Source organism: Malaclemys terrapin, chromosome 5 (genome assembly GCF_027887155.1).
Source record: "Malaclemys terrapin pileata isolate rMalTer1 chromosome 5, rMalTer1.hap1, whole genome shotgun sequence".
NCBI classification, from domain to species: Eukaryota; Metazoa; Chordata; order Testudines; family Emydidae; genus Malaclemys; species Malaclemys terrapin.
In genome coordinates this window covers 82,859,216-82,872,441 of record NC_071509.1, presented here as the reverse complement: position 1 = coordinate 82,872,441, position 13,226 = coordinate 82,859,216, and the positions used below count along the sequence as shown (strand labels likewise).

Here is a 13,226-nt window from a genome sequence, read left to right as displayed (position 1 = left end):
CTATAACAACTGGTTGCCAGGCCACCAGATAGCGGAGCCAATCCAACAGTTGCCCATACAAAACATGTGTACGCTCCCACCTAAACTACTGCTGTCAAGATTGTTTAAAGATGAAAAGAGATTTGGTATGACATCAGTTCCTTCAGCAATAAGCGAAGAAAAGTACTTGTTTAATGTTCTCACACATAGTGCTCTCTGGTTCCTCTACAGTAGTGATACTCAGACTGTTGCTCCTGAGCCACAAGTGGCCCTTTAATGTGTCTCCTGCAGCACATGATAATTAAATCACACAGTATTTTAATATTCACCAATCTAAGTTATTAACTATCAGGATGCTTTTACTATGTTATTAACCAATTAAGTTATCAACTTGCACTAAGTTATTCACTTATTTTCTGGGAGAATAATATATATAAACAAAATATTTCCCCTGTTGAACAGTTTAAATATGAATAGAACTATAGTAAATGAAATAATGCATTCATACTACTGTGGCTCTTTGGGTAATGTTGATTGCTAATTTGGCTCCTGAACCACTGAGGTCTGAGTTTCACTGCTCTAGATTACTGTGTTTTGAATGATATTATCATAAAAATTTTTAAAGTAAAATGTAAACAGTTCCCCCAATGGGAATTGAAATGGGTTGAAAAAGTCAGTAGGGCAAATTCTGCTCCAACTTAAATGGGGTTTCACAAATGCAGCAGCAGAATTTGGGCTACTGTCCTCCCTTCTGGAGAAACTAGGAGAGAAAACTCTTGTTTACTAACTAGTAAGAAGGAAGTAAAGAAATCTGCTGCTATTACTGGTATTTTAACTGGCCATATTTATTTTTATTTTTTACTCCCACCTCTCTCCACTGGATCATAACACAAACTAGCAAAGTCAAAAGAATTAAAAAATTGAAGTAAAAAACACATTGGTTAAGAAAAGGATACGGGTTACTTAACATCCTCTTCAAATCAACTTTCTCGTTGCAGTATGGGCAAGTCTGCTTTTTGCCAACAATGCACCAACCTCGGATGCAAAATTCATGAAATCTCGTATCAGGCATATTGTTAAGGATTCTTTCAAATATAAACAAGGAACAATACATGCTTCTGTGAACTTATCTACAGATTTGAATTATTATTGATTGCGCACATTGCATTGCTATTTATCTCAGGCACTTACACAGGTCACTTAACTTCTCTGCATCAGTTTCCCCAACTAAAAATGGGGATAATGATATTTACCCAACTTGGATGAAAAGCATGCCACACAATTTCATATTATATTTATTATTATTATTAGATATGGGCCCAAGGCAAAATTCTGGATCTGGACATCCTTGAATTTAGGAATAACTGGAATCCAGAGCCAAATTTATTAGTAGCTGGCCCTATTCTTGAATGGGCTGAATCACAACCTCAGATCAAAATACTCTTGAATTTCCCAGTTTGGGTCTATAACTATTATCGTGAGAGTCTAAGGACATTGTTAAAGAAAAAAGAAGTGCAGTTGAGCATTTGAAATTCATGGAAAGTCAGGAGCCTTATGAAGTTGTTATAAAGTAGGTTATAATTTCTTTTTTAATTTGGGGAGAGGGGATTAAATGATTGATTAGTTGTAAACTACTTACATTAAGCTATTAAAAGAAGTGATATCAGTTACCTTAGAACAGCTTTAAAGGTCTCCTGTCCTTGTCATGCTTTCATATATTGAGCTGTGTTCCCTGAGTGATTCTGATCCCACTTTCACCCATGCAAATTTGGGGGTAACCTCACCTGAAGTCAGTCACATCAGTGTAACTAGGCTAGGTGAGTGGAGAATCAGGTCCCTTGGTACTTAGGTGCCTTAAGTCTAGGGTTTACATGTCTAAATCCCAGTTTTAATTCCACAAAACTCCAACCAAACCCTGTAGGCTACTAAACTAACGCGGTGCCTAAGTTTCTGCCTCTGAGCATGTGCACTGATGCCTATCTCCTGCCTAAACCCCAGAGCAATTCATGAACCAGGGGAAGATGGACATTTGTCTATCTAATTTGCATGCAGAGCCCAATTGGGTAGACTGCTGAGAGGCCACCTACTGGATCAGATGCTATTCAAAATCTGGAGCTCACCTTAACTTTTAGCTCAGTAGTTAGCACTCTCACCTGGGATGTGGGAGATCCAGGTTCAATTTTCCCCTCAGGCAGAAGGGGTGAAATAACTTAAACAGGGATCTCCCATCTCTCAGGAACGTGCTATAATCATAGGCCTATGGGAGATGGGGGGGGGGGGGAGAGGCTTCCTTAATCTCTCCCGCTGAAGCTCTTCCCCTTTGTATAAACAATTAGTGACTAGAGCAGGGGTGACTGGACCCTGGTTAAGGTGGGTGTCTTAACTACCAGGCTATAGAGTTATTCTCCTTGTCCCTGCATCCACCAAATGACTATTTAAGTTTTTATCCACAGTGGTACAGCATCATCAGGAGAGATTAAAGGAGCCCCGCATCAGCCCCAGACCTCCAGAGAGCTGGGGGACCACTGTTCAAATGCCCCCTCCCCCGCCTGAGGGGGAACTGAACCTAGATCGCCCACATCTAGGGTGACCATATTTCCCTGTGCTGAATACAGGACACCTGGTAAAATTAATCTTATTCAAGCGAGTTCAACGGCAAACAATCCGAACTACACAGTACAAACATTCAAATTAACATCAAGTTGACTGAGCCCTTGTTAAAAAGAAATACTGCGTAGTTGGATTCTTTTTATTTACCTTCTTATTTTTAAGGCTTTAGGGTTCACACAGGGAGAGGACACGGCCCCCCCCACCTGTCTGATATCGGGGGGTGACCGACCCTCCCTGCCCAGCACTCTCCGCCCTCCATGCCTGGCTGGGCCCCTGGAACAGACCCACCTCTCCTGGTGCTGCATCTTCCCAAGGTACCATGTGGAGGGGGAAACATAGGGTCATCCCCCCACCCCCGATTTCTGCCAGGGTTCACACCAGAATGTGGCCAGCAGCAGCCTTTTTGCACTGTGCAGAATGGGACCTGCTTCCAGCACAGTCTCAAAAGGCAGCTAATACCTCTAGGCTGTTGCTGGCCACCGACATAACCCAGCCACCGCCTGTCCCCAGGCTACAGTGCAGGCAGGAAGGGGTTAAGCCCTAAGGATGCATTGTGCACCAGGGCCCAGGGAACCTGATTGCAGGGGCTTCAGGGAACTGGGCCAGAGAGATGACTCAGCAGGGGCAGGGCCGTCTCTGGCTTTTTGGCCGCCCCAAGCGCAAAAAAAAACAAAAAAACCCCAAACCTGTGGCGCGGCCAGAGCACGGGTGCAGGGGGACTGGCTGGGGGAGGGGGAGGGGGAGGGAGTGGGTGGGAGAGAGAGAGCGAGAAGGGGGCAGCCAGGGCTATAGCAAGGGCACTGCCACGCGGCCCCTCCCGCCGCCTGCTGTGAGGGCTCCGCTCCGGTCGGCGGGGAGGGAAGGAAGAAGATTGCTCTGCAGGGCGCTCTGGTTCTCTGTGCCGCCGCCCCCTACAGGGCAGCCAGAGCGGAACAACAACAACAACAACAAAAAAGCGGCCGTGCCGCCCTAGGATTGGGCAGAATGCCGCCTCGAACAATCTGCCGCCCCAAGCACCAGCTTGCTCAGCTGCTGCCTGGAGCTGGCCCTGAGCAGCGGAGGGTGCCTAGGGGACGGAGCAGCCCTTCACACTAGGGGGTGGGTGAAGAGGGTGCTAGGCCCCTGCCCAGGGGGCTGATGTTAAGCCTGCAGGGTCGGGGTGCAAACAGGCTGAAAATCGCTTCCCCTCACTCCAGAGCTTAGCTGAAGGGCAGAGAGGAATCCCTGTACCAGCGCTGTGTGGGGCTTTGGCACATGCAGGGCTCAGCTCCTCCTGGCCAGCGCCCCAGGATGGAGGGTCTTGAGCTTTCCCGGGGTGCCAGCCCAACCAGAGGCAGTGGGGGAAGGAAGGAGCCTGCTGGCCAGGCTGTTGGTGAGCTCAGTGCTCCGACTAGGGGCTGGTTCTCCGCACAGCGCTGGGAGCGGGACACACCCTGTGGGGGGGGGGAATATGGAGGAGCTGCAGGGGGTAAAGGGGCAAAGCAGGGAGAGGACAGCAAGAGGGGAAGCATGTAAAGAGCTGATCGGTGGGCAGCAGAGGTGACACATAACTGGCCATCGCCCAGCGCTTGCCTGCACTCACCAGCCACCACAGCGTGCAGAAACATAACGGGGGGCAGAGCCCTACTAGCCGAGAGCTGGCACCGCAACAGGGGCTATGCTGACAGCCCAGCAGGGGGAGCAGCCAGCCCCACCCCCAGCCTTGCACACCCACCAGACCCTCCACTAATCACTGGTAGGCGGGCAGCTGGCAAGCAGGGATCCGACCAGCAGCAAGACCCACCAGTACTGATGGGGAAGTGGGGGAGGAGAGACAGAAAATACAGGACAATTTGCCCATTTTTAAGAAAAAGTTGCGATACCTGCAGGAGGCCTTAAGTATGGGACTGTCCCTTTAAAAACGGGATGTCTAGTCATCCTACCCACATCACACATGAGTGCATTAACCATAAGGCTAAAAATTATAGTGTGAGCAACAGCTCCATTTTGTGTGTGAGACAGGTGCCTAACTCATTCCTGCAGCAAACTTCTTAGGTGTCTAAGCTGCCTGACTTCAAGAGATGTGTTTTCATTTGTGGACCACTAAGCCGAGTCAGGCACCTCCCTGCAGCCCAGAGGCAGTAGCTGTGACGTTATTGATATACTCTGGGACCATATAGATCATTGTTGCAACCAAGGTCCTGTAGTGGCACCCAGATCTTGTGTAAAGGGGGTCAAATGGGGTGTCTAAGACAAGGCTATGGTTTACTGGTTATAATTATGCTGTCTATATGTATGTATCAATTTTGTAGTTGAAGTTAGGAATATTGGCTCTATACTGTCTGTATTTCAAACTTAGGCTATGCTGCTGGGTGACATCCCAGACAACATGGTGTTAGCTCTGCCTAGCCTGCTTGATGGCCCATTAAGGACCATCAGCTATACAATGGACCCATTGAGAGAAGGCAGATACGCCTTGTAACTCAGCAAAGTATGCAGGGACTGGCCCATGTGACTCCAGACTCCATTTTGCTGTAATTTTCCACGGTAAGAACAAAGGTGTTCTTACACCTGGAAAAGACTATATAAGGCTGATGCCTCATCTCCATCGGGTCTTCAATCCTGCTTCATACCTCTGGAGGAACTTTGCTACAAGCTGAAGCTTTGAACAAAGGACTGAGGACCCATCCCAGCGGGGGATGTATTCCAGAGACTTGATTTGAACCTGCAGTTTATTCCATCGCTGCTGCAAGCCTGAACTAAGAACTTTGCCATTACTGTATGTAATTGATTCCATTTAACCAATTCTAACTCTCATCTCCATCTTTTTCCTTTTATGAATAAACCTTTAGATTTTAGATTCTAAAGGATTGGCAACAGCGTGATTTGTGGATAAGATCTGATTTGTATATTGACCTGGGTCTGGGGCTTGGTCCTTTGGGATCAGGAGAACCTTTTTCTTTTACTGGGGTATTGGTTTTCATAACCATTTGTCCCCATAACGAGTGGCACTGGTGGTAATACTGGGAAACTGGGGTGTCTAAGGAGATTGCTTGTGAGACTTGCGGTTAGCCAGGGGGTGAGACCGAAGTCCTCCTAGTCTGGCTGGTTTGGTTTGCCTTAGAGGTGGAAAAAACCCCAGCCTTGGGCTGTAACTGCCCTGTTTGAGCAATTTGTCCTGAGTTGGCACTCTCAGTTGGGTTCCACCAGAACCGCATTGTCACAGTAGCCTACCTCAGAGAGGGGCAGGGCTTATCACACACCCAGGGCCGGCTCCAGGCACCAGCCCACCAAGCTTGTGCTTGGGGCGGCACCTGGAGGAGGGCGGCATGGCGTGTCACTCAGTCTCTGGCCGCCGGGGAGAGCGGAGCCCTGGCCGGGCTCTCCGCCCTCCCCCCGGCGCTCTGGCCGCCAGCGGAGCCGCGGTGGGCTCGCCGCCCTCCCCCCGGCGCTCTGGCCGGTCGGGAAGAGCGGCCCGCGGCCAGGCTCAGCGCCCTCCCCTGCCGTGCTCCAGGGGGGTGGGGAGGGAAGGGGGGTGGCAGGAGGCTTTTTTGCCTGGGGTGGCAAAAAAGCCAGAGCCGGCCCTGCACACACCTCTTTTTGGGTTTTTCTCTCTCTAATGTGCTGGCTTTTGTGGATCACATTCCGATCTCCCCGTTCATTGTATAGGGAGTCTAGGTGCCTAACTCAGGCTTTGTGGATCACAGTGGTGTTCCTGTGATTTTTTTTCTACAAGTTAGACACCAGGATGCTCAGCAATGCAATGACTAAATCCCTTGTGGATCAGGCCCTTCTGTCTTAACCTATGGTACATCAGATGGCAGCAGCGGCTCAGTGAAATTGCATCTCTCAATGGCCGAACTTCAACTTGCAGCTGCTCTGTTCTATGGCACTGATTTTTCTGGGGAAGGATATGCAAATGCTGCTGCTACGCAGTCAAGGTATTATTGGACTGTAGATATGGATCGCTACATAGAAAGTGGGCAATGGTCATAGATTCTAAAGCCAGAAGGGACCATTATGATCATCTAGTCTGACTTGTATACCACAGGCCATAGAAATACCCAAAATTAATTCTTTAGGAAAAAAAACAAATATTGATTTTTAAAATGGTCAGTGATAGAATATCCACCATAACCATTGGAATAATTTACCTAGGGTCAATTACTCTCACTGTTGAAATTTTACACCTTTATTTCCAGTTTGTATAAACACTAATCAAGTCACCCCTTAACCTTTGCTTTGTTAAGATAAACACATGGACCCTTGTGTCTGTCACTGTAAGGCAAATTTTCTGTTCTCACAGCTTGTCTCTGAACCCTCTCCAATTTTTCAACATTGTTCTTGAATTGTGGATATCAGAAGTGGACATAGTATTCCAGTAGCAGTCTCACCAGTGCCAAATACAGAAGTAAAATAACCTCTCTATGGCTCGAGATTTGCCTGTTTATGCATCCAAAGAGCACATTAGCCCTTTAGGCCACAGCCTCGCTGTGGGAGCTTATATTCAGCTGACTATCCACCATGACCCCCAAAGCTTTTTCAGAGTCAGTTTTGCAGGACAGAGTCCCCCATCCTGTAAGCATGGCTTGCCTTCTTTGTTCCTAGATGTATATATTTACATTTTAGCCATCTTAAAAATGCATATTGTTTGCTTGCACCCAAGTTACGAAGCGATTCAGATCACTCTGCATCAGTGGCCTGTTCTCCGAATTATTTACCACTCCCACAATTTGCAAACAATCTGCAAACTTCATCAGGGATAATTTTATGTTTTCTTCCAGGTCTTTGATAAAAGCGTTGAATAGTCTGGGGCCACGAACAGAGCCGTGTGGGATCCAGCTACAAACACACCCATTCAATGATGATTCCCCATTTACAATTACATTTTCAGACATGTAAAGTTAGCCAACTTTTAATTTATTTAATATGTGCCATATTAATTTTATATCATTCTAGTTTTTAATCAAACTGTTGTGCAGTACCAAGTCAAATGCTTTACAAAGGTCTATGTACATTACATCAAACACTATTACCTTTATCAATCAGACTTGTAATCTCAGGCTTGTCCCTGTGGCGTGCCGCCTCCCGCAGCTCCCAGTGGCTGGGAACGGTGAATGGCCACTGGGAGCTGCAGGGGCCATGCCTGCGGACAGTCAACATCTGTAAAATGTCTCACGGCCTGCAATCAGCTTACCCTGGTTGGCCACCACTGGGTTAGGTGCTTGGTGCACCTGAGTTTCAGTAGCTTGGGAAGCAAGCATTGCATGATAGCACTTAAACTTAGGTCTTCCACTAAACCTCATGTGAGCAAACAGGCAACTTATTCTATATCGCTATTTTTACCTTTTGTGCTGTGGTTTCTTTGATTGTGTTCATTTATTTCTCTTCACTTCTGTTCCCCTCCCCCCCCACACCCGACTGTTTATTGCTAATCATTTTATTTTTGGTGCAACAGCAAGAAAAGAGGAAACCATTATTTCATAATTGAATTGAAAGGATACACATGATTGCATGATAGCTGGTAGGTATTTTCAATTATCCCTTCCTCATTTATGTCCACAAAGATTTTCTGTCCACAGACGGCACAGATGTCATTGGACAAATTTCTTGTAGGCATCCCACTGACATTATAAAACTGTTGAATATTTATAGTGGGGGAAACAACACTTTCCATTAGGGCCAAGGAGACACAAATAACTCAGTATAAGTCCACAATGGTTAAGGACAGGAATGAAAGAAGCTAAAACTCTCTTAGATACTAGTGACAGAATGTATAGATCCTGACATGTAGGTGGTTTGGAGAGAATTAAAATCTTCTTGCTGAGAAGAGAACTTCAACAAGTGTCTGCCTCTATTACAAAGCGTGCCAAACATCCCAGACTTGTCCTTCACTAAGGACACCTACATTCCCTAACTGCCTCATTAAGAAGAAAAGACAAGAATTGCAAAAAGGGAAAGATTTAATGGCTCTTTCACTGGGTTTTGGAGAACTAAGAAGCAGACCCACCTATGGCAATGAGGAGTCTTTTTTGGTCTCTTGTTTATATGGAATCAGGTTGAGAGAAACCCTATTTTTGCCTTTTTTGTTTGGACCAGCCCTCTACGTTGCTATATAGGGATTGTGTCTCCTAACTCAGACCAGTGAATACTCATTGGTTATAATACTGTATTAAGAAATTCCTTTTGAAACTAAGATCAGTCAGAAAGTAGGAGAGTTTGCCTATGGCACAATAAAAGTTGTCTTTAAGGAAAGGTTAGATAAACTTGTAGAAAGAGTACGGGGGGGATCTTTCTTCTAGAAGCATGGGGTACAACTAGACTCAAGAGCTCATTGCCAGTCCATCTGACTGTCATTCAACGTAATGAAACCAGCACTTATGCCTATAGTGGAAGCCACGTAATCAGAACAAATCTCTGCAAAATCTCTTCCCATCACTCCATAGTAGAGTCCATAAAACAGCAATATCACACCAAAATCCATGGAATCTTCCGTCTTGATTCTGTATAACAACAGATAAAGAGCATATGGGTGTGTTTGCTAGTGTACAGAATATAGGGAGAAAGTATCAAACTGATTTTTACTCCTGATAGCTCGGCCTTTGTTTTTCCTCACTACAACTCTGTTTTCAATTTCCTTCGAAGCCAACTTCATATTTGTGGTGTAATAAGGAACAACATTAATTTCATAAAAGTATGCTCTAACAATTTCTGTTATCTTTATAGACACTTAACTCGACCTAAATAAGGTATTATAGAAAGTGCAAAATGGCATTTTTTTTCCAAGGGAAAAATCTTTAAAATACAAATGAATTAGGCGGACATTTTATTGTTTCGAGGAAGCAACAAAATCACCCAATACTTAGTAAAAATGTAAAATGCCTTTTAAATAAATGCTTTATTTTAGCTGAAAGAACTCATCCTGGAAAAAATGCTCAACAATAAAGTTCACTATACTGCAGTAAATGAAGCTTAAAAGCAGAAGCACTACACAAAAATAGCAGTCAGGAATTGTGAAAATACTGTGATCTAAGTCAAAAGCTTAAGTGTGATGTTAATAAAGCTTATTGTTAAGTCATCTTCTACAGTAGTTTACTTTATACAATATTAGTTATTAACAGCACCCAGAAGTTTATTAGGTACTTTATAGATCAGGTCCTTGTCCTGCTGAGTTTACAATCTAATCATACATACTGTACACGCACCTAAAAGAACAACAGATATTATATACACTTTGCAAACTCCCAAAGCTTTTCTTTGCCTCATCTCCAGCGTTCCCACAGCTCCAAAGCAATGCTGCCTGTAAATATTAAATGGGTACTATCCAGTCACTCCTGTCTGTGAAGTACATGTAATATTTTAGGCAGTTTTCCAAAACAGCCTCCTTATTTCATGTTTCCTTCTAAAAATCAGTACTACAAACACTGTTTTCTTATCAGCAACTGTAGACCAACAAGCCACTCTGTTTCTTTACTCATTTGCATACACAGATTGGGGGAATAATGCAATAACTGCCTTGAAGGAGACTCAAATAAGGGTCTTTTGTTCCCCAGCCATTAGTGGCTGCAAGTGCTGTGGGGGGTCGCATGAACTTGGGAGAAGGTAACTCCTAATATTCCTCCATATAAATTTGAACAGTTGCTTCTGAATTGGCATTGATAGACTGTGGAGGTAGCAAAATTCAGCCTTTCAATCCAAGAGCAGCCATGTAGGCCAGGACTCCCTGGGAGGCCAGAAACTTCCCCCAGGAGTACACTCTCGCAGATCTGGGAGCCTCCCATGAGGCCTAAGAATGCACTGCTAATTTTTGCTGACTGGGGGACACAAGGAGAGCCTTTAAAATGAGTGCGGTTGTTGTCTCCATGAATTTGGGGGTGGAGAGTGGGTTTGGTTAAAACCTTGGGAATTTTGTAAATATCCTTAAAACAATTAATCAGTAGGGAGATGTGTAATAGTTTGTGGAATTAGTTGGGTTAAAGAGAACAGAACTGAGGGTAGGGGTAAGAGTCAAAATCAAAAAGGAAAAAACCTGACAATACAATAGATCAGTAGAGCGGCAATTGGACATAGCCATATATAAAGAGGAACTACAAGATGTGTGCTAAACATCACTCTGATCACCATGCTTATATATTTTATTTCTGTCCCTTAGCCTGTGTATGCATCATCTCCTGTGTGAATCCCATTGCAGGAGCAGGGCCTTACTTAACAGTTAAAATAAACAGTTAAAAGTACAAACATCGGGATGGTATGTAATTTTATTTTTTCCCCTTACAATCCAGGAATACAATATATGAAGCCACTAAAGCAGTTTAAGTATCAAGTCTCAGGATTAATTGTGCAAAAAAAATCAAGAAACTAGAGAAAATGTAAACCTGTGCCCTAAGCTATAGTTATTTGTTTGACGTGGGGAAAAGATTAAATTTCAGGTGAATGTTTTCATTGCAACCATCAAAGTTTATAAAAATTCTACATAAAAGCATAATTGAAAGTAACAAGAGACACACAATCTGAAGATTACCTGAAGATACCTACCGAAAGAATAAATTAAATCCAAACATGGTAAATATGCATAACTCAGTTTATAGATAAGAAGAAACCACTTGTAGACCAACCTGTGGATCAGAGAAAAGGAAACATACTGAAGATCTCCAAAATCTCATACTGTATCATATATCTTTTTACAAATTCAGTTTCTAACAAATGCAAGTTTAAAATGTCCTGTCTTTGTCTATATTCAAAATTAAACTGGGATTAAAATCCATTTGGATGGAAACTCCTTTCTTATCACAAGAAATGGGTGTATCACCACACCTGCATATTTAACAAAAATACATTGCCGAGAAGGTACCCTGGGCCTGCTCCACCAAAAGACGACTAGTGATCATTAGGATTTACTGCTGTGAGTAGTCGCTTTGAAGTAAACGGCCTTGGCTACACTGGCACTGTACAGCGCTGCAACTTGCTGCGCTCAGGGGTGTGAAAACAACAACTCCCTCCCCCTCAAATGTTATCTATAACAAGGTGACGGGTCACAATTTCCTTACTGGGGGGAGGGAAGGGAAGGATAGGAATCTCATCTCTTAAACCTAAAATGAAATCATGTAGTGCCCAATCTTATTCCAGCTGACATCTATCGGTGTTTTGCCATAGACTCCAATGGAAGCAGAACTGAGGCTTTCCTCTGTTACTAAGAAAAATTAGGGACTTTCTGTATTTGAAAACAAAAGGGAAATACAAACTTTCCCCTAAAAAAAACTTTAATATGAAGCAATATTTTGTTAAAATTAGTATTTAATTATCAAGGTCTTGATAAAAGATTAGGTCATTTAAAATAAATAGATGTAAAAGATAGGAACACAGCAATTCTGGATCAGACATTGATCCAGCTGGGCCTAAGCCCTGCACTTGCAGAGATCAAGGGCTACTACAAGGTGTGGGAAAGTCTGCTACTCAACTATCAAAATAATATTGCTCCTCCCATCCCATGCACTACCAGTTGCCTCTGGTGGGTCATTTGAGGGTTTGTCTGCACTGGCAATTAACAGCGCTGCAACTTTCACGCTCAGGGGTGTGAAAAAACACCCCCCCGAGCGCAGCAAGTTGCAGCACTGTAAAGCACCAGTGTAAACAGTGCCCAAGCGCTGGGAGCTACGCCCCTCATTGAGGTGTTTTTTTCATGCACTGGGTGATTCTATGAACACCAGACAGGGTGAATGCAACCTCTGCATGTCACGCAATGTAGTGTAGGATTGGCATGTGATCTGCAGTAGCCAATACCTGATACTTCAAAAGAAGGCAAAAGGACTACAGAATGCTTCCCAACGTGCAGGGGGAGCAAGCACACACACTGTTACATGTACTCCTTTGTGGAGTTCAGCACCTTCTCCTCTTTAGTGGCTGGCATGAGTTATGGCTGTGCCTTCTCACTGCATTCTGCCCATCCCTTCCTGCCCCCTGTAGGGCACTGTTCACCCTCACAAGAGATGGGGGAGCAGTTCCTGGCTTTCTTTGACTGCAGGAACTGGAATTCTCACTGGCCCTCACCTAAGCCATGCCAGTTGGAAGAGGCTTCCTGCTGCGTCCCCTTCCCACTGTGCACCTGTGTAAGGGCCAGGAAGAACATGATCCTAAAGTTCTAACATGGTCACATGTTATTTTTTGACTGCTGAAAGTGGAACCTAAAATTACAGTTCAGCCTCTTAAATTATCAGACCGTCAGCTACATAGGAGCAGCAACTTTCCCAGATTTGTTCAATGCTAATCATTGTTATCTAATTGGTTAGTTATAAATATTCATGTCTTAACCAATTTTAAAATTGTACTTTGAGATTTTCGTTGCTAATTCTATAAAGGAGATTGAATTTTGGTGAAGATATTACATTAAATTTAAAAAGAACTCATCTCTTCAAAGCTATTAAAGATACTCTTCATTGTGTTCCATACAAATTGAACTGTTAATTTTAATAGTAATTGCCACATATGAAATGTAGGAAAGTTATATCAAATAAATAAGAGTATAAAAATATGAAATCATGTCATAAAGATACAAGGCCTAGTATCTGCAATATATTAATAATTCTGTAGGATCACCATCTGGACAACATCATGTAACAACACATCTGCATTGCTGGTAAATGGCAACTCTAGCATCTGGA

At 44.0% G+C, this 13,226-nt stretch overlaps 1 protein-coding gene across 1 annotated transcript; it reads right to left on the bottom strand.

Annotated features, from left to right (window-relative positions):
- RNF175 (ring finger protein 175) lies at positions 1 to 12,475 on the bottom strand. The gene is given in 7 exon segments (XM_054030776.1): positions 1 to 91; positions 936 to 1,037; positions 8,073 to 8,206; positions 8,945 to 9,071; positions 11,104 to 11,137; positions 11,140 to 11,183; positions 12,426 to 12,475. Coding segments are annotated over 7 exon segments (582 nt in total).
- Positions 12,476 to 13,226: the final 751 nt, after the last annotated feature.